Here is a 27,412-nt window from a genome sequence, read left to right as displayed (position 1 = left end):
TTATGAAGGGTATTCCAAAATTCACCTCGATCATAACACTGGGCATAAAACTTCATCTTCCCTTGTTTTGTTTGGATATATCTATGTGTTAGCACATAATTAGCTTTATCTAGCAGTTGTTACATTTCTTACTCCTGTTAACAGCTAGCAAAAAAACACTGAAAACCATAGTCAAACTGCGGAGTTTCAGCTTAAAGAAAATGAAATCTTTTCCAGCAATAAAAGTTTATGAAAAAATCACAGATGAAACCTTTTTTCATTCTGAATCAAAAATTCTGCAAAGAGTAAACATTAATACTACATTTGTGGAAAGGGTAGTAGTGGAAGGAATTCAGGATGGAAGCAGTGATGGAATGTTTACTAAAGCAGTGCTATACAATGCAGTGCTATTTTTGAACAGTGAAAGGCTTACTGAAATCAACAGCACATTTTCAGATGCAATAAGCACATGCATCACTGTTACTGTGACAAGTCTTGATTAGAGTGTCAATGCTTCACAGGCTCCTACCTTCTCATTTTGGAGTCCTTCTGCTAGTACCTGTGAGTAACTGTAGAGCCAGATATAATTCTAGGTATAAGGTGATTTCATGGGAGTTTGAGTTAACATGAATTTGATTTAAGCCTGGAAAATTATATATTTCCACTGTGGCTGGAAACATTTTAAAAACTAAGCTCTTCTACACCATGTAGTATGAAAATGAAGTAAAACTGTTATCAGGAATCTAAACTGTAATTAGTGTTTCCTTGATGGCTTATGAAGTTCAAAGTGATGCTACTTTTCTAACGCAGTGTATACTTTAATATCAAAGTGTGAACTCCAGTATTGTGCAATTAGGTCAATCAGGTGTTTTTTTTCCAGGCCCCTACTGTTCAGAGCCACAACTCTGCCTCTTTGCCAGTACATAGAGACAGCTGTGTAACTGTGGTAAGCCTGTCTGAAGAGAAGTTGAGACCCTCGTGAATAAAAATGTTTTTTGGGTTTGTGGCAAAGTCTCATTATTTCTGCTGTTCTGCGTACCTACTTTGCCAGTAGTACTCATCAACTGGAGGTACTGATCTTGAATGCAGCATTTCTAATTGTAGTTTTCTTCCTCAGTGTGGTAGAATCATAGAATGGTTTAGGTTGGAAGGGACCTTCAAAGGTCATCTACTCCAACCCCCCTGCCATGTGGAAGACCACAGGGACACTGCTCCAAGCCCTGTCCAACCTGGCACTGAACACTGCCAGGGATGGGGCATCTACAACCTCGCTGGGCAATGTCTTCCATAATGTCCTTACAATACCTACAGAATTTTTACTTGGAAAAGACATGTATATTTATATAACTACCTCTAACACAACTACTGCTTTTTATTTAAGCTACTCATGCAACTGTTTTCATCTATACTCCTTACCAATGATTTCTCTCTCTGCAATAATTCATGTACAAACTATACCTTCCAGTTGTCTAGCTCTCTTGTCTCTTGTATCATTCCTTCTCCTAGGTGTCCTGCCTTAGATGCTATGCTTTTGTCACCTAGGTCCTGCTTTCCAAAGACTATGGTATTTACTCCTCCACTGAGGCTTTTACTCCTCCAGACTTGTGGGTAGACATAACTGCTCTTCTGATGAGATCTAATAGCTCTGAAGCTACTCATTTTGGAACCTACAGATAGTTCATTGTTTCTTCTTTGTATCATCATCCACATACTAAAGGTAGAGAAGCTGTACAGTGTCTAGTAAATAATATAAGCAGCTGTATAGCATCTAGTAAATGCGATGTATAACTTTCTTGCCAAAATTAAGGTAAAGAAATGACAGCACTGCCAGTTTGTGACAGGAATTTTTATTATACTTGTTTGTTAATTGAGAAAGAGGAACATATTAGCTCAATTGATTATAATCACATTGTGCTCCTGCTTAGGATAAGCTAGCAAATCCAGTGTTCCCAATACTAATTCAATGTTTTTATCTCTTAAACTAACACCTCAAAACAGAATAAATGTATTCTTATTTACAAGTTTTAGTAACCCAACTACTTTGCTTTATTATTTAATCCATGTCATTGGGTGTATCCCCCAAAGGAGTGAGGCTCTGGGAATTCATAGCCATGAGAAAAAAAACAAAACACAAAACCAACAAAACTTCTTCATTGTAATTTAACAGTCTAATAAAGCAAGACCTATCAATATATTAAGAAACTAATCCAGTTACAAATGCATATATATAGAAGGAACTTCTATGGATGTCAGAACAGAAAACGATCAGCTATTTACATGATACACAGCAAGATGGTATGGTAGCCAGGACCCACCATTCAGAAACCAAATGTGTTCTCTCCACTGTAGGCAACATACAAGAATCCATCCTCATCCTTTTCCTTCTCATAAAGTTGTCCCATAGTTAAGCTTGAAGGGAGAAAAAAAAACCCAAAGATAAATGGTTTGCTTGGATCATGACAGTTGCAAATAGTAGCAGTTAAAACCTTACATAGACAAGGATCAATAAAAGCTAAAACTTGTGAATCAGTGCATAAATTAAAATACAAAAATGAGGATATATGAAAGAGGTTGATTCCTGAGTTAGCAAAATGATCCTGGGCTCTCTGCAGTTTCTAGGGGTTTGTTATTCTTCACAAATGCATGTGTCAGAATGCTTCCTTATTTTACTGGAAATTAGTCACTGAACATATTTCAGGTTCTGAATCATAGAATAGTTAGGGTTGGAAAGGACTTTAAGATCATCTAGTTTCAACCCCCCTGTCATGGGCAGGGACACCTCCCACTAAACCATGCCACCCAAGGCTCTGTCCAACCTGGCCTTGAACACCGCTAGGGATGGAGCATTCACAACTTCCCTGGGCAACCTATTCCAGTGCCTCATCACTCTTACGATGGTGTGACTAATACCAGGCTCAAAAGCCTGGTGGCACCTTCCTTGAATGCAGCTGCATTAACCTCTTGCTTCTTGTGTGAGCAACTTGATTTCTCCATCCACCTGGTGTAGTTGTGAATGTTCAGCTTGTCTTGAGTCTATCAAACTTGTGCTTTTTGGACTGTTTCTTTGAGCTCTGGGTTATTCTGGGGAGCAAAAGCTTTGTTTTCCGTACTGTTTAGAAGTGATGACTTGTGGTCTTTAGGGCAAAGACTGCATTTTGAAAACAAAAAGAAGCCCAAGCAATTACTTGGCCAGTACAACTGCTCCAACCATCTATCTGCAGATGAAACAGGCAGTCGACATCAGGCAGTTGCACAAGTGACACCTCCTCAGCTCACCTGAGATGATGGGGAAATGAGCATGGCTTTTTACCCAAGACTGCAGCTGGGAGGAGTTGCAGCAGTAGTTGAAATGGAAGGGAATTGGTGAGTACCAGATAAACTTCTGGATAAGAAGCATATCAAGAGTTTAGTGGTCTGTGTAATGAACTCAGCCTACAAGATGAACAGAACTGTTAATATATCAGATTTTTTTTGTCTGTTAACAAGTTAACATTTTTTTATTAATATTGAAGGTTCAAGGCCCTGTTTTTCCAGCAGAGATGGGGCATCTCATCCTGAACATGTGAGATGAGACAATGTGTCCTTTCTTTCCTGTCCCTAGAAGTTCTACAGCACTGTTAAGATGATGACATACAGGCATTCCTAATACTTTCAGAAGAAAGCAAGCAGGAAGCATTGGGCTCATGCTGCCACAAGAGGAGCCTGGTCCAGCGCCATGCTCCTTGCCCAGGCCCTGAGGCCTCCAGCTACATGGAGGGTGAGAGCTGAAGCTGGAACTGCCAAACTACTAGGAGCACCTCTGCTTCGCACAGGGCGGGCAGGTGGTGCCCAACCCCCTGGGGTGTGAAGCAAAAGCAGCAGGAGCAGGCACAAGGCCACCTAGCTGTGGTAGGGGGTAACCTTGGCCTCTGTGGGGTTGCATTGGAGGCTGTGCAGAATGTTTGGCGGGCTGCACTCATTGCCCGAGAGTGATTGTGGAGACCTGTCCCTGAGGTGATGTGTGAAGGAGCATAGAGGGCCTTTGGGGCTGTAACAAGGCAGTTATATGGGCAAGAGCAGTCAGTTGAGTAGCTCATGGGGACTGACAGAGTGGTTGAGAGGGAAGGAGGTATGGAAGTGAGCCAAGGGGTGCAGAAAGGCACCACAAAATGGTGTCTCAGGTATGGTCTGAAAACTTCAGTGAGTTTTGGGGACAACCTGGGGCTGAGAGCCATGTATCAAGTGTGGCCAGTGGGTCTAGGGAGGTAATCCTCCCCCTCTACTATACCCTAGTGAGTCCACATCAGGAGTACTGTGTCCAGTTCTGGGTGCCTCAGTACAAGAAAGACAAGGAGCTAGTGGAAAGGGTCCAGTGGAGGGACACAAGGATGATCAGGGGTCTGGAGCATCTCTCTTATGAAGAGAAATTGCAGGAGCTGGGCCTGTTTAGTCTGAAGGAGTCTGAGAGGGGACCTCATTAATGCATATAAATATCTCAAAGGTGGGTACCAGGAAGATGGCACCAGACTCTTTTCAGTGGTGCCCAGCAACAGGATGAGGAGCAGTGGCCATAAATTAAAACACAAGAAGTTTCACCTCAACATGAGGAAGAGCTTTACGTTGAGGGTGGCAGAGCACTAAAACAGGCTGCACAGAGGGGTTGTGGAGTTTCCCTCTCTGGAGACATTCAAAACCCACCTGGACATGTTCCTGTGTAACCTGCTCTAGGTGGTCCTGCCTTGGCAGGGAGGTTGAACTGGATGATTTCCAGAGTTCCCTTCCAAACCTAATGATTCTGTGAAAGATAGTTCTCACAGATCCCTATTGTGTATCACAAAGTAAATAAAAATAGTGCTAACAGTCTGCACAGGTTACCTGGAGGAACTCTTACACAGGTAAGGGTTAATAAGAATAATATTCTACCTAAGCCACGTAACACCATGACATTTCCTCAAATACAATTAAAGCGTCTTGTAACAAAAGCAGCTGTAGTAGCTGCTTCTGCTTTACATTATTTTGTATGTAGCAGACAACAATGAAACTTATTCCTATATAAAAGCAATCTGAAAAACCTTTCTATAGTAATTTTGTGCTTACAGAAGAAAATAAGTAATTTTTAAAACAAGTAACAGCATCATTTCTTTGTGAGCTGACAGGTTAATGTTTTTTCAGTAAAATTTATGGTGTTTGCTTTTGAGTTTTCAACATGCAAATTTTTTTGAGAAGGATTTTTTTATTATGTAAATGTTCTTACAATCAAACAAAGATATCATAATACCTCCAGAGTTCACCCTCTTGCCATGGAAGTAAATCATAATATATTTTTTCAGTCATCTTTCCTTTCAGCCTAGCTCAAGAAATCAGATGTTTATCAAACTCATGAGAAAAAACTATCACAGATTAAGATGTAACCAAACCCCTCCTAAAATCAGCAGATAAGCCTCAAAGACAGGTTCCTGTCCCTCTGGTGTGCACAGGCTTGCAGACATGGTTCTGAATACCAAGTGAATAGCTTCTCACCTGGATTGTGGGACAGTCTTGTCTACAAAGAGGAATATTGCTTTCTCAGACGGCAGTTGAATCCTCTTCCTGATAATCCACATGAACTGGGCTACGGTGATGTCAGATGGAACTAAGTACTTCCTCTTGTCAATGTCAACAATCTGAGATCCTGAGACCTTCTCCACTATGACCTGTAAAGCACAGGTGTGAAGGTCAGGCTTTTCTGGATTGCTATGAACAGACAACTTTTGGAAACTACTTGCTGGTGCAGGCTTACAACAGTGAGCAGAGGGGAGGAACAAAAAGGTTTCTTGATCACAGCCAAATGAGAGGTAAGACTGGTCCAGCACTGTAAAACCTGATCTTAAACTGCACTGAAACTTAAATTCATATACACAGTGGCACAAAACTTCCTCTGCCTGTTGGAGTCATGGGGTGAAAAGATGCAATATGTCTAAAAGAAAAATCTGTGATAGGAAAGCATGCACATCATTTAACTTTTTCTACACTGAAGATATGAAATTACTGTGATGTGGATCCCAAGTTGAGAATGAGCCAGCAGTGTGCCCAGGCAGCAAAGACGGCTGATGGTATCTCAGGCTGCAAGTATTGCCAGCAGGTCCAGGGTGGTGATCCTTCCCCTGAACTGACACTGGTGAAGCCACACTTGAGTGCTCTGTCCAGTTCTGGGCTCCTCAGTACGTGGGCTTAAATTTTAAACTAACAATAGTGTGTGTGTCTTTAACACAGTAGAATAGACCAAACTGTTCTAACTTACTAACACATAGAGGGTTTCTCCAACTGACTTTTACAGTAACAAGTACAGGAGAGACATGGACATACTGGAGAGAGTCAAACAAAAAGCCTCCAAGATGTTTAAGGGATTGGACCATCTCTTGTATGAGGAAAGGCTGAAAGCTGGGATTGTTCAGCCTGGAGAAGAGAATGCTCAGGGGGATCTTATCAGTGTTTATAAATAACTGAAGGAAGAGTGTAAAGAAAATGGAGCCAGGTTGTTTTCAGTGATGTTCAGTGACAGGACAAGAGGTGATGGGCACAAAGTGAAGCACAGGAGGTTTCCTCTGAATATCAGGAAACATTTTTTTACTGTACAGGTGACAGAGCACTGGCAGAGGCTGCCCATGGAAGGTGTGAAGTCTCACAGCTTGGAGATACTCCAAAGCCATCTGTCCTGGGCACCTGGCTGTAGGTAGCCCTGCTTGAGTGGGGAGGGGTTGGACCGTCCCTTCCCACCTCAACCCTTCTGTGATTCTGTGATTTATTCATACCAGGACACTAATGTCCTATTGTGTTTAAATATGGCTAATTATTTTAAAGTTCCCCACATGCAATAGCCAAAAATAGTGTATTCTGTGACAAAAGCTTGGGGGCAGGAGTGGAATTGGCATCTACTGAGATGTTTGAAGCATGAGAAGCTTCAGAGCTCCACGTTTAAGAGTGGCTTGCCTGCACTACTTCCCTTTAACTAGTGATTGAAAGGAGTCCAGGACTTCTGTCTTTTCACTTACTCTAGTTGATAGTAAGAAACTGAAGAATCCATTTAACCATATTCCTTCCTTGCCCCATTCAGCTGTAATGGAGTAATGAAAAGTTTAACTAGGCTGCAGCGCTAGTACCTGAGCAATAGCAGGTGATCCAAGGAAGTGTACAGATACTTTGTGCAGATGCCGCTTACTTTGTTTTGTCACTGTCACAATGTAAAAAGAAAGTAGAATAGAACAGAACAGTTCAGTTGGAAGGGACCTACAACAATCATCTAGTCCAACTGCCTGACCAATTCAGGACTGACCAAAAATTAAAGCATGTTATTCAGGGCATTATCCAAATGCCTTGAACACTGACAGACCTGGGGCATCAACCACCTCTAGGAAGTTTGTTCCAGTGTTTGACCACCCTCATGGTAAAGTAATGCTTTCTAATGTCAAGTCTGAACCTCCCCTGATGCAGCTTTGAACCATTCCCATGTGTCCTGTCCCTGGATCCCAGAGAGCAGAGATCAACACCCCCCTCTCCACATTACCTCCTCAGGAAGCTGCAGAGCAATGAGGTTCCCCTCAGCCTCCTCTCCAAACTAGACAAACCCAGAGTCCTTAGCCACTCCTCACAGGACATGCAAGTGTGACCATCATTGCTTGCAATCTTGTTACACACAATTCTAGTTTACAACAAGCACAGCCTATCCTCATTTAAACTGTCATAGGGCTAAATAAAATCCCACAAAACAAATAAATACAGGTTTAATATACACACCACTTCCACCCTTCCAACTTAACTGTCTTCTTTAAACAACACCCCAAGCTGTTTCCAACAGATGATAGAACCTGCATGTAGCATACAACAAAAGAAAAAAAATCACCAAAGAGGAAGAAATATTAGAAATAAATTTCAGTAACACTGAAGCTACAAAATCAGAATTTAGGTAAATGGGAGGGAGAAGCACCAGCCTAATTTATTACCTGATCTGCCATTTCACCTTTTGTGCACAAACCAGAGATGCCAAAATGCCTCTCAGGTTTCCATCTAGAGCATTAGAGTATTCATTAGGTTTTTTATTTTCCTCACTGAAGTCTTTTGTATTCATCTGTGCAACATACTGTGCCATTACACAGCAGGTACCCTTACATCAGAAACTGTTATGCTAAGTAGAGGCATAAGCATCCTTCAGGGAACTTGGTGCAGAGCTGAAGAAGCCATGTTGTATCTAAATAGCCAAGCTGATATTGTGGTGTGAGTTGTGGTATAATGCAATGTTCTAGTTGGCCATAGACCACATATTCATTTTTTACAGTGCTTTGCAGTTTGCAAACCAACCAACCAAACAAAAAAAACCAACAAAAAAGCCCCAACAAACCACAAGCTTTGCTGAGCCAACTCCTCAGGAAGGGGGCTATTCTCTGCCTATACCACAGTGTTTGGTAATAGAAAGCAGGTAGGGACCCAAGCAGAAATGCCTGGATAAGATGATGCTTGCAGCATCAACAGGCTTTTGCTTGCAACTCTGAAAAAAAAGGCTGCCTGTGTTAATCACTATTTTAGGATGCCTGTAGACTCAGGTCTGCAATAACATACTGATTTTACCTCTGGAAATCAGAACTTAAGAATTCTTTAGTGATTTGAGGTTTCTGTTCTTTGGTATCTTGCTATAGTTTTGGATTTGAAAAATGGGCACAGCAGTTCTCCAAACAGCCTGTACAGCCAATCTGCTGAGCTACATATAGGACTGTTCAGTGAATATCACATCACAGTCTGAGAATTGATTACAGCAAATCCTTTTACTTCACACTTGGATCGACTTGTCAAATAAGAATAGTTCTTTCTTACTTGTTGAAGAACTAACAAAACTTGAATTCTGTGTGTATGAGCCTGTCCTCTCAAATCCAGCAGAAAGACCAGTTGTATTGGTGAGGGAGGGAGTCATTGCATGCATCTGTAGAAGGCAGGGGATTATGGAGAATGGTAACTTGAATTAGTAATCTGAGGATGAAAAATGGCTAGCTGCCACTGCAGATGGGCTACAGGGTGAACTGCTAAGAGAAACTGTAACTTAGGAAATAGCATTGCAAGGGCAGAGTCCTGTAGTGTACCTAAAGAGATAACCAGTACATTTCCAGGCTCCTGAAATTTACCTTTGTCCTTCGGTGAAATATTGCAGAAACTGTACCTTAACATACCTAGTTTCCCTCTATTAATCAAGAAGGTTTGTAGGGAATCTGTTGAGCAGACTGGAATGTTCCTATTTCCCATACAGCTGCAATATGAAAATGGGTTACATAGGGTTAGTTCTGTCTTGGCACCTGACTAGTTTTCAGATGAGCAGTTATATGATGTAAAAAAAACATCTTTTCTAAAATTTGAGCCTGGCTATTGGAAGAGATTGTTCTTGGATTTTCCTATGCATTTGCAAAATACTTGTGATTTGTAGACTGCTACTTTCTGCTACTTGTCAGGTTTAAAAGTAGTTTTAGAGGTGCTGAACAGTAATATTAACCTCAACTTTGGATGGAGTTGAGGACATATTTAAGCCTAGAGTGAGTCAATGAATATGCAGAGAAGGAAAAAGCTAAACCAAAGCAGCATTTAAAGGTGAAGGTGCTGAGACTGCAGGAACCATATAGGGAAGACAGTAGAATGCAGAAACCCTGCCACAGGTGTTGTGGTTTAAACCCAGGCTGTAAGTTAGCCAAACAGCCCTCTCACTCACTCCCACCTTTCTTCCCCCCCCCATCTCCAGGAGGGAGGGGGAGGAGAATCAAAAGAATGTAACTTCTATGGGCTGGGATAAGAACAGTCCAGTAACTAAGGTATAACACAAAAAACACTACTGCTACCACCAATAATAATAATGATAAGGGAAATAACAAGGGAAGAGAATACAATATCACTCATCGATAAGCAGCCCAACCGAGCAGTGATCTAGCCCTTCTGGGTAACTCTCAGTTTACGGCCTGGGCATGATGCACTGTGGTATGGAATGCCTCCTGGGCTAGTTTGGGTCAGGTGTCCTGTCTCTGCTTCCTCTTGGCTTCCCCTCCTCCCTGGCAGAGCATGAGACTCAGAAAGTCCTTGGTCAGAGTAAATATTACATAGCAACAACTAAAAACATTGGTGTTCTCAGCGGTGTTCTCAGCAGTGTTCCCAGCCTGAAAGTCAAAAACACAGCACTGCACCAGCTACTAAGGAGAAAAAATGCCTGCTACTGTTGAACCCAGGACAGTATCCACCCCTTATTCCATACCATTTACGTCATGGTCAAATCCCACATTTTCAATATACCATCGCTCTTACATATATACACACATTCACACACAAACACATACAGAGAGAGAGATCATTCCCTAGTGCATGGACCAATCCCTATAAAGCTGCTGAGTTCATTCGGTCCATGATGATAGGTTCCATTTCTTGTAAGTCTTTCGGGGCAGGAGAGGCTGCGTGTAGTGTTGGTTCGTTGTCTGCTGATGCTTCCTATACCGAAAAACTCGTCTGGTTCTATCAAAGTTCATTATCTGCTGGGATAATGGCTGGAGGGAAGCCATGTCCAGTTGCTGGTGACCTGAAGACATCTAGTTGGTGGGCTATAAAAGTACGACATAGCAGGCAAAATTGAGTTCATTGGCTGTTTTCCCCTAAAATCAAATCCCCTTGAGATATACATTGGACTTCCCTATCTTCCTGCATTACCCACCAAGTATATCTGGGTCCCTGAGCAAAAGGAATCCCATGAGTGGGTTTGCCTTTACCTGAAGCAATAACCCAGACTGTCTTCCCTAGCAAATACTTTATGTGCACCACAGGAACTTTGTCCCCCTCTACAATATGTAAAAGTTCTGACTGGGCTGGGCCAGCCCTGTTGGCAGATCCTCTGGTGTTGACCAACCAGGTGGCCTTTGGTAAATGTGTATCCCAATGCTTGAAAGTTCCCCCACCCATTGCTCTCAGTGTAGTTTTTAAGAGCCCACTGTACCGTTCAGTTTTCCCAGAGGCTGGTGCATGGTAGGGGATGTGATATACCCACTCAATGCCATGTTCTTTGGCCCAAGTGCCTATAAGGTTGTTCCGGAAATGAGTCCCATTGACTCAATTCTCTCTGGGGTGCCATGTTGCCACAAAATCTGTTTCTCATAGCCCAGGATAGTGTTCCGGGCAGTGGCGTGGGGCACAGTGCATGTTTCCAGCCATCTGGTGGTTGCTTCCACCATGATGGCACTTGCCCTGGTGGGTTGGTGGGAGTGTGATATAGTCAATCTGCCAGGCCTCCCCATATTCATACTTCAGCCATCATCCTCCATACCAGAGAGGCTTTAACCATTAGTCTTGTTTAATTGCAGCACATGTTTCACACACATGATTAACCTGGACAATAGTGTCCATTGGAAAGTCCACCCCTCCATCATGGGCCCATCTGTATCTCTGCCCTTATGGCCTGAAGTGTCATGGGCCTACCGGGCCAAAAATAATTCACCCTTATGTTGCCAATCTAAGTCCATCTGAGACACTTCAATCGTAGCAGCTTTATCCACCTGTTGGTTTTCCTGGTGGTCCTCAGTGGCCCAAATTTTAGGTACATGGGCATGTACAGGGAGTACCTTCACCACCAGGTTCTGCACCTGGGCAGCGATATATTGCCACAGTGCAGCAGCCCAGGTGGGTTTACCTCTGCGTTGCCAGTTGCTCTGCTTCCATTGCTGCAATCACCCCCACAGGGCATTTGCCACCATCCATCAGTCAGTATAAACTACTGGCCACTTTCCTCGTTCAGCAATGTCTAAGACCAGCTGGATGGCTTTCATTTCAGAAAACTGACTCAATTCACCCTCTCCTTCAGCAGTTTCTACAACTTGTCATCATGGACTCCATACGGCTGCCTTCCATCTCCGACGCTTTCCCACAAATAGTGCAGGACACATCAGTAAACAAGGCATATTGCTTTTCACTTTCTGAATATTTATTATATGGTGGGGCCTATTCAGCACTCATCACCTCCTCCTCTGGTGAGATTCCAAAATCTTAACCCTCTGGCCAGTGCATGATGACTCCTAGAATTCCTGGACGACTGGGATTTCCTATTTGAGCTCGTTGTGTAATTAGTGCAGCTCACTTACTCCATGTAGTATCAGTTGGATATAAGGAACTTTGGATATAAGGAAGAAATTCTTTACTGTTAGGGTGGTGAGGTACTGGAATGGGTTGCCCAGGGAGGTTGTGAATGCTCCATCCCTGGCAGTGTTCAAGGCCAGGTTGGATGAAGCCTTGGGTAATATGGTTTAGTGTGAAGTGTCCCTGCCCATGGCAGGGGGGTTGGAACTAGATGATCTTAAGGTCCTTTCCAACCCTAACTATTCTATGATTCTATGTGTAGAGGAGACCCTGCCTTTGAATATCCAGCCCAGCACTGGCAAGCGGTGTGACAGGAAGAGCTGTGCTTCAGTGCCAATCACTTCCAAAGCAGCTTGAACTCCTTCATAGGCTGCCAATATTTCTTCCTCCATTGGGGCATAGCTGGCCTCAGAGTCTTTGTATCCCCGACTCCAAAAACCAAGGGGTCGACCTCGAGTCTGCCCTGGAGCTTTTTGCCAGAGGCTCCAGGTAGGACCATTCTCCCCGGCTGCAGTGTACAGTACATTTTTTACATCTGGACAGGTCCAGACTGGTCCAAGGGCCACTGCATGAAGTATCTCGCGTTTAATTTGCTCGAAGGCTTGTTGTTGCTCAGGGCCCCATTTGAAGTCATTCTTCTTCCACGTCACATCATATAGATGTAATTTGGGATGTGCATTCTCCAGAACCCCACAGCACCCAAGAAAGCTTGTGTTTCTTTCTTATCAGTTGGTGGAAACACTGCTGTTACCTTGTTGATCACTTCTGTGGGGATCTGTCTACGTCCATCTTGCCATATTATTCCCAAAAATCAAATCTCCCGTGCAGGTCCCTTGACCTTACTCCGTTTTATGACAAAACTGGCTTTCAGCAGGATTTGGATTATTTTCCTCCCTTTCTCAAAAACTTCTTTCTTCTGCTGTATCGCCCCCCACAATAATGTCATCAATATATTGCAAGTGTTCCCGTGCAGTCTGGATCAGTCCGTGGCAGATGGTAGGGCTGTGTTTCCACCCCTGGGGCAGTCGGTTCCAAGTGAACTAGACACCCCTCCAAGTAAAAGCAAATTGTGGGCTGCACTCTGCTGCCAAAGAAATTGAGAAAAATGCATTGGCAATGTCAAACGTGGCATACCAATTGTCTGCCTTTGATTCTAATTCATACTGGAGTTCTAGCATGCCCAGTACAGCAGCACTCAAGGGTGGTGTGACCTCATTCAGGCCACGATAGTCGACTGTTAGTCTCCACTCTCTGTTAGACTTTCGCACTGGACATACGGGGGTATTAAAAGGTGAGCGGGTCCTGCTGATCACTCCCTGCCTCTCCAGTCTACGGAACAGCTTATAGTCCCAGTTGGTGCGATATTGCCGCCAGTGCACTGTTGTGGTTGCAACTGGCACTTGGTGTTCTTTGACTTTAAGCAACCCCACAACAGAAGGATCCTCTGAGAGACCAGGCAAGGTGGACAGCTGCTCAACTTCCTCAGTCTCCAAAGCAGCAATACCAAAAGCCCATTGGCATCCTTTTGGGTCTTTAGAGTACCCTCTCCTGAGGTAGTCCATGCCAAGGATGCATGGAGCCTCTGGACCAGTCACAACAGGGTGCTTTTGCCATTTCCTCCAGTCAGTCTGATTTCAGCCTCCAGTACAGCCAACTCTTGGGATCCTCCTGTCACTCCAGAAATACAGATGAGTTCCACCCCTGGACAGCTCGATGGCATCAGGGTACACTGTGCACCGGTATCTACCAGAGCCTTATACTTCTGTGGGACTGATGTGCCAGGCTGCCACAAAATGGACTCAGTCAGAGATCCATATGATCAGATAAAAAGCCATTTACTGCAAAGCATTAACTCCTTATATACTATTGCTTACACACACCTGGATACTTGTCCTGAAGACTATTAGTGACTAAAATGTAATTGGTTAAGCACAGGTGTGAGAACTTGACCTTGAATGCTTGCCAACAGTCCACAGTTCTCATCACTCAGTGAATTCCACCTTCTTATCTTGCTCGCTTAAGCTTCCTCAGGCCTCTCACGGTGTTGCTGTATCTATCAGTTATTCAGAGCTCATGTACCAAATACCCATTCTCCTGTGAGAACACTGTCTCCACATCTCCCCCTTTTTAGTTTTACTAAAAGTTTTTTACAATTTGGCGTGACTGCTCTATCACTGCTTGACTTGTGTAACATAACAACCCACTACTCTAGGAAGCATTACTTCATTGAGATTAGTCTGATTCGAAGTCACTTGAACCTGTATAACATGTGGCATACCAGTGAATCCTACATACCATGTAACAGGATGGAATAATGGGAGTTTAACAGATGTGCCCAGTATACTTGTCCATTACCCATGGTCACACATAATAGAACACATATTACAAAGATTTCTGTCATTGCCATTTCTTTATGTTGTTGAGTTCTGTGGCTTTATATGTTTCTCTGGCAGTCAGTATGGTCCTGTTGATAGCTGTACACAGCTGGGCCTGCCTTTTTTCTACTGGATGGCTCTCTGATAACAGCAGAGGCCATCCCTCATATCAAGGTCTAGCACGGCATGTGTCTCCACCACTCCAAACCTGCTGGGTTGCAGCCAGCAGCGGAGGTAAAGGTTCTTCTTGGTGGCAAACACAGAGGCCAACTCAGTCTTGCCCTTGACTGTGGTAGAAGGCATTTGGTCAATCTCAGTCCTTGCACCTTGTTGTCAATGCAGAGTTTCACCTGCTTAACCCAGTAACAAGTCACTACTACAGCAAAGCACACACAGATTTACATTAGCAGAGTAACTATCACAGAGTGCATCAGCATGCTGAAGATGCTGATGGCAGCGAGGGACTAGCCAAAGAAACTTCTTACCAGTGGAGCTCTCCCACCCTCTTAATTTGTTCAATTACCTGCTTTACAACACTACCATCATATTAGAATTTTTCTAGCTTTTGCCTTAGCATCATCTAGCAGCTACTGTAAATTTGCATGCTCTAACATAGAATCATAGAATAATTAGGATTGGAAAGGACCTCAAGATCATCTATTTCCAACCCCCCTGCCATGGGCAGGGACACCTCACACTAAACCATATCACCCAAGGCTTCATCCAACCTGCTCTTGAACACTGCCAGGGATGGGGCATTCACTACCTCCCTGGCCAACCCATTCCAGTACCTCACCACCCTAACAGGAAAGAATTTCTTCCTTATATCCAGTCTAAACCTCTGCCGTTTCAGTTTTAACCCATTACCCCTTGTCCTATCACTACAGTCCCTAATGAAGTGTCCCTCTCTAGCATTCCTGTAGGCGCCCTTCAGATACTGGAAGGCTGCTATGAGGTCCCCATGCAGCCTTCTCTTCTCCAGGCTGAACAGCCCCAACTTTCACAGCCTGTCTTCATATGGAAGGTGCTCCAGTCCCCTGATCATCCTTGTGGCCCTCCTCTGGACTTGTTCTAACAGTACCATGTCCTTTTTATGTTGAGGACACCAGAACTGCATACAATACTCCAAGTGAGGTCTCACGAGAGCAGAGTAGAGGGGCAGCATCACCTCCTTCGACCTGCTGGTCACACTCATCTTGATGCAGCCCAGGATACGGTTGGCTTTCAGGGCTGTAAGTGCACACTGCTGGTTCATGTTCATTTTCTCATTGACTAACACCCCCAAGTCCTTCTCCGCAGGACTACCATGAATTTCCTTTTTACCCAACCTGCAGCTGTGCCTGGGATTGCTCCCACCCAGGTGTAGGACCTTGCACTTATCATGGTTAAACTTCATGAGGTTGGCATCAGCCCACCTCACAAGCATGTCAAGGTCCCTCTGAATGGCATTCCTTCCCTCCAGCGTATCAACCGAACCACACAGCTTGGTGTCATCGGCAAACTTGCTGAGGGCACACTCAATTCCATTGTCCATGTCAGCAACAAAAATATTAAACAAGACTGGTCCCAACACCGATCCCTGAGGGACACCACTCTTTACTGCTCTCCAGCTGGACATTGAACCGTTGACCACAACTCTTTGAGTGCAACCATCCAGCCAGTTCTTTATCCACCGAGTGGTCCACCTGTCAAATTGATGACACTCCAATTTAGAGACAAGGATGTCATGTAGGACAGTGTCAAACTCTTTGCACAAGTCCAGGTAGATGACGTCAACTGCTCCACCCCTGTCCATCACTTTTGTAGCCCCGTCATAGAAGGCCACCAAATTGGTCAGGCAGGATTTCCCCCTAGTGAAGCCATGCTGGCTGTCACCAAGCACCTTGTTGTATTTCATGTGCCCTAGCATGCCTTCCAAGAGAATCTGCTCCAAGATTTTGCCAGGCACAGAGGTGAGACTGACTGGTCTGTAATTCCCCGGGTCATCCATTTTCCCCTTCTTGAAAATGAGGGTTATATTTCCCTTTTTCCAGTCGTCAGGAACTTCACCTGACTGCCATGCTTTTTCAAATATGATGGCCAGTGGCTTTGCAACTTCATTCGCCAGCTCCTTCTGGACCCGCGGATGGATTTCATCAGGTCCCATGGACTTGTGTACATTCAGGTTCTTAAGATGGTCTCGAACCAGATCATCTCCTACAGTGGGCAAAAGGTCTAGGTTTTCACAGTCCCTGCGTCAGCCTTCCAAGACTCGGTTATCTAACCGAGTATCTAAGTAGTATCTATTATCCCCGAGTCTAGTAGTATCTAGTAGTATCTATTATCCCCGAGTATCTAAGTAGTCCACTTGGCCGAACGACTCATAACATTGTCCTTGTATGGAAACCTTTCTTTCTCATCTGCCAAGAGCTGCCTCCAAAGGCTGAGGGTCTTTTTCTCTCTTGCAATTGCTTTGTCAATTCCCCCTTCTCTAGCAAGTGATCCCAGCTGCTTGGCTTCTGTACCTTCTAGTTAATGACTGTCGGCCCTATTATCCCAGCATTGGAGCAACCAGGTGATGATGTGCTCCCCTGGTTGATGGGTTGCCGCGGCCAGGTGGAGGGGAGAAAACACCGATACGATGTAGATTCACAAAATGCTCCCCTTTACCTCTCCTGATTGGTTTCACACCTTCGCTTCAGCTTGGCGTTACATCATGCTTCTGCAATTACTGGCATCCTGTTATTGCATTCCTGTTTTGCTGATCTTGACACTTCTTCTTCTTTTAACCTGGGGTCATAAGTTCACTTTCTCACAGCTTGCTGTAGGCCTGTTCAAGCACCCATGCTCGACCCCCAACATCTCCCCCTCTTTTTTCAAATAAGGTGTTCGTCATCTGCTGCATGCGTTGCATAATACATTGTAACAAACAAGGTCCAAAAAACAAAATTAACAACATAATCATTATTGGTCCGCTAAACATCATGATTAAACTCCTTAACCAATTACTTATTCCTAACGATTTTAACCAAGAGTCTATAGGATTTGTTTCTACAGTATTTTCTTTAAGTTCAAACAATTTCTTGTGAATAGATTCTGGATGATCAGAAAGATTCATACAACACATGCCCAGAAGCATTCTAATGCAAAGGGGATGTGAAGCAGCTGCAGAAGTAAACTGTACAGTGTTAACAGTCAAGGAGTTACACTCCCCCTTTTTTTTTTTTTTTTATTCAGACAAAAAGCCATTTATTACAAAGCATTAACTCCTTATATACTATTGCTTACACACACCTACAGCAATTTGGCATATCATGATTAGATACTTGTCTTGAAGACCCTTAGTGACTAACATATAATTGGTTAAGCACAGGTGTGAGAACTTGACCTCGAACACTTGCCAACAGTCCACAGTTCTCATAACTCAGTGAATTACAGCTTCTTCTTATCTTGCTTGCTTAGGCTTCCTCGGGCCTCTCATGGCCTTGCTGTATCCCTCAGAGTTATTCAGAGCTCATGTACCAAATCTGGCATGGCATGTGTCTCCACCACTCTACACCTGCTGGTTGCAGCCAGCAGCGGAGGTAAAGGTTCTTCTTGGTGGCAAACACAGAGGCCAACTCAGTCTTGCCCTTGATTGTGGTAGCAGGCATTTGTTCAATCTCAGTCCTTGCACCTTGTTGTCAATGCAGAGTTTCACCTGCTTAACCCAGTAACAAGTCACTACTACAGCAAAGCACACACAGATTTACATTAGCAGAGTAACTATCACAGAGTGCATCAGCATGTTGAAGATGCTAATGGCAGCGAGGGACTAATCAAAGAAACTTCTTACCAGTGGAGTTCTCCCACCCTCTTAATTTGTTCCATTACCTGCTTTGTAACAGTACCATCATATTAGAATATTTCTAGCTTTTACCTTAGCATTTTCAAGAAGCTGCTGCAAATTTGCATTCTTTAACATCTCTTTTACAAGTGACAAATCCATACAATACAAGGTATAGTTTCTTATTAGCAACTGGCTAGTAAATACAGGTGGTTTTATATGCAAAATCACAACCTCTAATAACAGCTACTTTACAAGCATGCATATTCAAGCTGTTAATTTTCAGTTGCCCTCAAGTGATGGTTTTTTTTTTTTTTTTTTTTTTTTGGATTACACATGCATATTGTCTGGAAAACAAGGTTGAAGCAATATACATCAAAACTGCAGTCATTAATAACAGCTAGAATGTGTTATCATTACCCTTTTTTTTCTATTTTTTTCTATTTTTTTCCTATTTTTTTCTATTTTTTTCATTTTTTTTTCTATCTTTTTTTTTTTTTTTTTTCAAAGTCGCTCATCCTGCTTTGCACAGCTAAAACCACCGGCCTATCGGCAACTGCACTTTTGCATTAACCTTTTCTTGCCCGAAAGGTTAAACCGCTACCTGTTAAAACTTTTACATGAACCTGACAGCAAAAAAATACACAGAACACTGTCTGCCCTCATTACAAACACACACACGTATGGGATCCCACAAGCACACTCCACACAACTACAATATTTGAAACACAAAATCCAGACAATCATTACTCCCTCTACACAGTCCCACATGCACAGCATAGCACAAGGACCTTGTGAAGACTATCAGGAAACCAGCTCCGAGAAGCATCATCAGAATGTGGGGTGGCAGGCTCAACCTTAGCGAGCGTCCCCGCAGAGGCTTTGCCTCCCTCACATCGCATGAGGCTTGGGCTTTTATACTGACCAAAATGCACACTCGTTCCGACACAGGTGGCCAGCCTATGTTGGAAGAAGTAGCCAGCAATACCTCTAAAGGTTTCCAAGGGTCAATAGAAACATGGACATACTTATATTTACCAACTTCTAGTACATGAGTATCACAGAGAGACTGTATCACAGGAGTTGCATATGGGGTCCCAACTCCACGGTCTGACACATTCTGCCCGATACCCCTGATAAGAGCATACAAGAGACCTTCCCATCTCGGGTGAGAAGCACACACACCATGGGAAACCGTGCAATACATCCACATCCCCCACCCATCTCACTTCTCCCTTTACAGCTACCCATTTATCATGAGGATATGGGGGATATAAATCAGGCTTCTTTTCCGGATGAATAGGCTCCAGGTCAAGAGCACCATCCAGGTCAGCATCGGCATTATCAGGTGTCAGAATCTCAGGAGCAGCAACAGCAAACTGATGAACGTGCACAGGCTCCTTCTCGGGGTCAATAGGGCTCAGGTTGAAAGGATCGTCTTCATCCCCGTCCTCAGTCTTCGCTGCTGCAGCGGCAACCAGTGGAGGTTCGGGGGGGGGGGGGGGGGGGGGGGGGGGGCACGCTGGTCTCCATGATCTCATTTTTTGACTTTAGCATTTCTAAAACAGTTCTCCAAATGACTAACAAACTTTTCACAGCATCATTGCCTTTCGTGGCTGCATTCCACAGCTTAACTCTTTTCACAGCTTCATTGCCTTTCGTGGCTGCATTCCACAGCTTAACTCCTTTCACAGCTTCATTGCCTTTCGTGGCTGCATTCCACAGCTTAACTCTTGCCCCATTCCACAAGGATATCTCAAATCCGGTAGACTCATAAATCTCTGGGTAACGTGTCTTCGACCATTTCAACATTAACTTTAGGTCTGTCTCTTTAAGGGTTGCTCCCTTCACCTTAGGAAGGACTGAAAACATCCATAAATCAGGGGCTTCTTCCTTAGTAATTTTCTCCCAAGTCTCGAGATTAAAAGCTTCACCGACTCCCACAATTCTTCCCCTATCTTACGCCATTGATCTTTGGAGAATAACTGTCCCGTATTTTCTAACAACCCCCTTCGTCGGCACCAAAATAAAAAGTCCACAAGTTCCTGTCGGGGTATCGAGTACCCTGTTTTCTTCGCTACGCATAGCACTCCTTCTATCGTAGCCTTTTCCATCGCTGATACAGCGAAACCCATCCCGAACCAGACCGCAGTCTGCCTGACTCACCGGTCAGCCGTGGCCACGTAATTTGAGCTCTTTTCCTGCCTCTCTCGGGCAGCCTGCCTCTCTCAGGCAGCCGGGATCTCCACCTTCTCTCGTCCGCGGTCTCTCTCTCTCCTGGTATCACGTCGGGGTCACCAGAATGCCGCGGCCAGGTGGAGGGGAGAAAACACCGATACGATGTAGATTCACAAAATGCTCCCCTTTACCTCTCCTGATTGGTTTCACACCTTCGCTTCAGCTTGGCGTTACATCATGCTTCTGCAATTACTGGCATCCTGTTATTGCATTCCTGTTTTGCTGATCTTGACACTTCTTCTTCTTTTAACCTGGGGTCATAAGTTCACTTTCTCACAGCTTGCTGTAGGCCTGTTCAAGCACCCATGCTCGACCCCCAACAATGGGTAAAATCTTTTTGCATATTCCATAGCTCGGTTGAGTTCCAAGGTCGAGAAGTCACTTCTTCATCACGTGATGATGACTCCTTATCAGATGCTGGGCCCAGGTGGTGAGTACATTGTTTCTTCATCTTGCTTCATCTTTCTTGCCTTTTTTTTTGCTTTTCCTCTTGTGTATGGGGGCAACTGTTATTGATACGAATTGGTCCTCTGGTTTAGCTGCAGTGATTATCACTGTGGTTTGAGTAACAACTGTAGTTGTCGCTGGGGCTGGTGTAGCTACTGTACTTGTTGCTGGAGTAGTCGTGCTGTCTGTTGCAGCCAAAGTTTGGGTAGCTACTGTACATATCGCTGGGGCTGGTGTAGCTGCGCTGACTGTTGCTTTGCCCTCAGATCCAGGGACATTTTTTTCCTTTTGAAGGTGCTGGACAGTGTTAAAGAAGGCCCTGTAAGCATAGGCCAAGCCCCAGCACGTTGCCATGATTTGTCCATCTCTGCTATGGCCAGGATGACAACACACCTCATTTAACTGTTTTACTAATTTTTCTGTATTTTGTACTTGCTCAGTGGTGAAATTCCAAAGCACTGGAGGGGCCCATTGGCCTAGATACTTGCCTATACCGTCCCACACACCCTGCCACTCATGGCTGTCCAGCCTTGGGGAAAATCTCTTGGTCCTCCTATACCATTGTCTAACCCTAGACAAGACCCAAACCCGACTCTGCTTAACTCTCAGGACCAGACAAAATAGTCCTGGGCAAAACACACTCCGTATATGTGCTAACATAGTGATCTCCATCACAATCAGCAAACAGGTCTCAAGGGTATTTAAAGGCCATTCAAAACCTTCAAAACTCTCAAATAATGCTGTAAACGGTCTGCGTGGGGGGGTTGGGAGGGTAAGAGAATATCTCTCTCATAGGTTGACCACCCGAGAAAGAGAAAAAAGATGTGTAATTGCTAAGCACTTTTATTATATACCTCCCAAATTATAAAGGTGGTGACCACAATGGGAACATAAGCCAGATCAGTTTCATGATCAATGATTCTATTGTATTACAAGTCATTACCATAAAGTACACTGAGACAAGAACCTTAGCCCAAGCCCCCCACTTGATAAACACTTACATAACAAATACCATCTGTAAGTAAGGTATGACATACTGAAACTGTGAGATGAGGCACAAGAAATTTGAGAGCCAATAAACCAGCACTGTGACAAGTGACTATTAATCCGAAACAATGAAAGCTTATCACAAATATGATTAGACACACTCCAGTCAGATCTGTTATTATCTCAACCCTCTGTGCCCCATGTTGGGCACCAAAAAGAACTGTCATGGTTTAAACCCAGGCTATAAGTCAGCCACTCAGCCCTCTTGCTCACTCTCTCCCTTTCTTCCCTGCCCCCCCACCCCCCACTCCTGGAGGGATGAGGAGGAGAATCTAAAGAATGTAACTCCCATGGGCTGAGATAAGAACAGCCCAGTAACTAACGTATAACACAAACCACTACTGCTACCACCAATAGTAATAAAGTCAAAAACACAGCTCTGCACCAGCTACTAAGAAGGAGAAAAAATGACTGCTACTGCTGAACCCAGGACAGACAGGGAAACAGAGTTGTGGGGAGGGGTAAGTAGGGGAAATGAAGCACCCACAGTTGATGGTTAGTGAGGACAACCAAACGGTGAGGGGAGCAGCAGAGCATATGAAGGCACTGAGATTACCAAGGCATGCGTAAAATGAGCATATTTGTATTACAGGATAGGTCCCTGACTTTCCCAAACTAGTACGTAGACCAATGGTCCCTATTAGCCAGAACAAAGAAACTATAATCCTTGTTTTGAGTGGGATGTCTTTAACAGATTCACTGTTGGAAACACCATTCTGTTTTCAATCACAGTAACAAGGCAGAGCTGCCTTCTTTAAGGAAGTCAAAACCAGATCATGGAAACAAGTGTTTCTGTCCAAGTGTAGAAGTAAACAGTCTGCTTGAGCGGAACCCTAATGGCTGCAGTTCATGAGACAACATGCTAACATCCCAGTACCTTTGTAAAAGCAAGGTTTTGATTTTTGCAGGGTGCTTCCACTGCTCACCTTAGGCAGGCTGGAGCACTTACTGATCTCAGTATTTTCAGAGTAAATTGAACTACTGCCTTCATAGAAAAACAATCAACGAGCCCAAAACTCAGTGTAGCTTTTCACTAGGAGTTAAATCAGCTTTGCCATAAGCCCAGAAGCAGTAGAGAAAAGGATGAGCTAGGGCTGTGATGCTGCTTCCTTTTACTTGTTACAAACCATTAACTGGTTATGAAACCAGACCAGGAGAAAATGCTTGAGGCACAAGCATGGAAATTAAATGTGAGTTACTTCTGGGAAGCTACTGTTGGTAGGGAGGAAAGAAAGGCACTGAAGTAAAATTGGGAGCCATAGTTGAGGGGCTGTGAGCAGCAGTTCTTTCTCTCAAAGCACAACCACCCCAAGCATCTGACAATGTCATTATAAGAGGGTTGCAGCAGTGGTTTACAGGTAGAAGCAAAATAAATTTTTGAGGAAAGACCATCTAAATTCATCTAGTACTGGTTTAGTTACATTGGAGATGACATTTCATCTATCTTGAACATAGGTGGTGTAGAAGGGTTGCTGTAGGAACTGTGAAGTATTTTTGTTTTCTGATCAGTGTATAAATTTAAATGCCTTCCCAGGTCTGAAGGGTTAGCAAAACACATGGGACCCAAATGCTTTTCATAATTTTACAAGAGTGATTGTGCTATCTAAAGGGATGCATTTCATCTCTGCATTTCAAAAAGAAACCTTTTGATGTTTTATTGCCATTTTAAGTGCATCTGTAGATAAAAAGTAAAGTTATTACTTAACACAGGTATACTTGCATCCTCTGGAATTACTCATGTACCTGGTCTCCTAAATCTAAACTCATTATTACAGAGATGTTAATCACATGGGGTTTTTTGAGAGGCTTATGAAGGGTATTCCAAAAATCACCTTGATCATAACATTGGGAATAAAACTTCATCTTCCCCTGTTTTGTTTGGATATATCTATGTGTTAGCACATAATTAGCTTTATCTAGCAGTTGTAAGTTACATTTCTTGCTCCTGTTAACAGCTAGGAAAAAACATTTGCTTGCAACTCTGAAAAAAATGCTGCCTGTGTTAACCACTATTTTAGGATGTCTGTAGACTCAGGTCTGCAATAACATACTGAATTTAGCTCTGAAAATCAATTTTTTTTTATTTTCACACGTGTTATTCTGTATATACCTGCACTCTAAGGCACATTGTTTGTTCCACTGTGTTACTGTCATCAAGATAGGATTCACTGATGCTATTCTCTGCTTTGTATTATGCTGGACTGATATTAGAGTATCTTACTTTAGGTTAGGAAATCAGAAATTTACTACAGGATGGCCACAAACAAAACAAACAGAAAGCAACAGATACAGGAAGAAAGAGAATTAAGTATTATTTGTGAAAAGGACTTAATGCTTATTCCTCTACACAGGCTAGTTCTTAAAGGAAAAAATATAGCACATGAGGAAATAAGGCTTACAGTGTCTCCATTCCTTAGCTCTGCATTCCCCATTGCCACATCATCCAGGTAATGCCCAAGTAAATTTACAAAATATGCTATCTTATGATGTGGAGAGGGTTTTCCTTATAATTTCTTCAGATCTGCCTACAGAAATAAAAGGAGGGCATAGGACCTGCCCCCTCAGTTTAGTTTGAGGGACCTGTAAAGCAGACCAAGAACAACCTGAAAGGCATACTGAAGCCTTAACAACTGATACTTTTGAATTTTTAAGATTACAATAACACACTAAGCATTTTAGCTTCATAATGCAGAAACTGTCATAAATCAAAGTTGAGGCTGTTGGTGAACTGCTTCTAGAAAAACTTTAACCCTTAGACCACCTGTTTCCCCAATCATGCATAAAACATGTACTGGCCCAGAAAAAGCATCACACTGCAATTTGAGATTTAACTCCTGTATCCATCCACACATTGCTGTCCATTCCTGATACAGCATCATGTAATTCTGTCTCACACTGAATTTAAGTGTTTCTTCTTCCCCTAGGGTTATGAGGGATATTCTTGAAATGGACAAATGGGTATCTGTGGAGATGGATGGTCACTAGCGCGCTGCAGTCTGTACATGAGGGGGTAGCTAGCCAAGCAGGGAATGGCAAGGATCAGCTCAGCCTGCCAGACTGCAGCTGGAGAAGGTGCTGTGACTAGTTGCAGCTCAGCAGCAAAGTCAATGGGATTAGAGGTTCTTCTCCAGGCTGCACTACCTAATGGATGCTATTTACCAAAAGGCCAGACAGAAGTGGCACCAACTGGCATGTGATCAGACTAGATGTGGGAAATTTTACTCCCAAGCAGGTATGTCAAGAACATGGACGTGCTGCTAGCTGTAACAAAGATGTGAAGTGTGGTCATCTGACTGAACGATTATAAAAGGAATTGTGGTGTGAAGAGGAAAACTCATTCACTAATTAGCAGGTAGGGAGTTATTAATGCAAAAAGGAAAAGTCACCACTTGCACTGGCTCTTCAAACAGGATTTGCATGGGGAAATTTACCACGCTAAGTGGTTATAGACATGGATACATGAGAGAAAATCATCTTCCCCATAGAGCCAGGATGGAAGACTGTCAAGGTTTAAAGAACTTATTGCTCTTGGGATCAGGCACAGAATGAATCCTCAGGACACTGAAGGTATTTACTGGGATATAATTGCCATTAGAAGAAATCAGGATACTGATAAAGCATAAATATGCCTGGAAAGTGCTTAGATCGGGCACTCTTGCTTACTTGTGCACTGGGGCAGAAGAGAGGATGTTGGATTAGTTAGATGTGTTTGGGGCCTCTTTAAAACACCTAAGAAGACACAAGGAAAGATTAATTCCCTTAGTAGAGTGATAAACACATAAATGTATTGGCTTTCACAAATCATAGGTGTTGCTATGTGGATATAACTGTATGAGTTTGAAATAACAGAAACAAAGCTCGCTAAAGACCCAAGATTAGACAACAAGTTGAAAATGGCCAGAACTCTTGAGCAAAACAGAACCACATAGCAAAAGAATTTGTAAAGGTAAAAGAAGGGGGGGGGGGGGAGTTGATATAAGAAAAGCTAGTGCCTGGAAAATATAAAGTACTTTTAGCTTAACTTAGGCTGTAGAAAGATAACAATGTTTATGTTGTAAGCCTGTGGAATTTAGTGGCCCCACTAAGCATGAGTAAATTCTTTCACACTAAGTACCTTTAGCTTTAAAGAACAATGTTTGTGTTGCAAGTCTGTGGCGAGATAACAGGATTTAGTGGCCCCACTAAACATAAGTGAATTATTTCACACCATCCCTCTACTTATCAGTTAGTTTAGAGACAGAGCCTCCCAAATATCTGCTAGCTTCAGATACTCCTTGTCTGCACATCCTGCAATAAATTTTGCAGGAAGGTCACACTGTTCTAAATCTTTGCTAGTTATCAGAATAATTACAGATATGGCTGGTTTTAACGAGTTGTGTGATTACTGGGGCGTCCAACTGTGCCAAAGGTGAAAAGTACAGTGAGGAAGACTGCTTACTTCATCTTGAAGACCCCTACTCACAAGAGGAAGACTGTTTACTTCATCCTCAAGACCCCTGCCCACAATCACTGGAGAGCAGTGCGCAGACGCCAAGAGGAGGAGACTTATGATAATAAGTTCTTGGAGCTAGTTATAATATTCCCCGCCTATACACGGGAATTATGAATATGTATGTGACTAATACAATAGTGAAAGTATATAAACCTGTAACAAATGCTAATCAGCGCACCTCTGGCTATGGTCATGTGCCCAGCGCTGTTGCTTTTGCTTTATTGACTTTGTCCCTCAATAAAACCTTGTTATCTCGATTAGAGGAGTGAGCTTGTATTTCACAGTAGGATCTGATTAAATGAGAGGACAGGATGGAAGCAGCTTATCCATCTTTGCTTCGCAGCAATCAGATGAAGCTGGCTTGGTTACTCACCGGGACACGATCAGGGTATTTGGCTCGGATTTTTGCCGACTCGACACATCTATGCTCTGTGAACAAAACTCGCAATTAGTCACTGCACGGTAACGAAACCGACGGTGTCCCAGGCCCGCAGGAACAGCAGCCTGTGGGGTTCGTAGTCGCCTTGCCCCCCCCCCGAGGGGGACCTCCGGCTGTTCAGGAATGCGTCCTCGGGCATCGCGCCACCCTTCGCTACCGCGGGCCTCGGACAGCTGTCCGCCCAGACACAGGCCGTCCGACCCGGGGAACCAACCGGAACACACAGCAACACGAGAGGCGGCGAGCAGTGCCCAGCCAGAGCCCATCCTTACCCAGTGCGTGGTCCTCCTTGAACATCCACTTCATGGTGCAGCGGTGGGAACTCGTGGCAGGCCTGGCGGTGTCACGGTGCCTGTCACAACAACACCGCGGCTCGGTAGGCGGAACTTCCGGTTGGTCCGTTCCCTAACAACCACCCGAACTCGGCGCTTCCGGCTGGCGCGTGAGCTGGGTTGCGCCAGCCGAGAGTGCCACCATCGACCGAATGCGGA

The 27,412-nt window shown here is 43.8% G+C and overlaps 1 protein-coding gene across 1 annotated transcript; it reads right to left on the bottom strand.

Annotated features, from left to right (window-relative positions):
• Nucleotides 1-1,810: 1,810 nt before the first annotated feature.
• On the bottom strand, nucleotides 1,811-27,331 carry LOC101881402 (gamma-aminobutyric acid receptor-associated protein-like 2). The gene is made up of 4 exons (XM_034073770.1): nucleotides 27,194-27,331; nucleotides 26,856-26,911; nucleotides 5,479-5,651; nucleotides 1,811-2,388 (listed from the first exon to the last, which is right to left on the bottom strand). The coding sequence occupies exons 1-4, from the start codon at nucleotides 27,225-27,227 to the stop codon at nucleotides 2,298-2,300; spliced, it is 354 nt and encodes a 117-aa protein (XP_033929661.1). The 5' UTR covers nucleotides 27,228-27,331; the 3' UTR covers nucleotides 1,811-2,297.
• Between the last annotated feature and the right edge of the window lie 81 nt (nucleotides 27,332-27,412).

Source organism: Melopsittacus undulatus (genome assembly GCF_012275295.1).
Source record: "Melopsittacus undulatus isolate bMelUnd1 chromosome W unlocalized genomic scaffold, bMelUnd1.mat.Z SUPER_W_unloc_3, whole genome shotgun sequence".
Classification (NCBI taxonomy): Eukaryota; Metazoa; Chordata; class Aves; order Psittaciformes; family Psittaculidae; genus Melopsittacus; species Melopsittacus undulatus.
This window is presented reverse-complemented; position numbering and strand designations above follow the sequence as displayed.

Coding starts and splice junctions, on each gene's coding strand:
- LOC101881402 (XM_034073770.1), bottom strand. CDS start 27,227: ATGAAGTGGATGTTCAAGGAGGACCACGCACTGG. Junction 5,652..26,855: donor AATACCCTGATCGTGTCCCG/GTGAGTAACCAA, acceptor TGTGCTTTACAG/GTCATAGTGGAGAAGGTCTC. Junction 2,389..5,478: donor AAGACTGTCCCACAATCCAG/GTGAGAAGCTAT, acceptor TCTCCCTTCAAG/CTTAACTATGGGACAACTTT.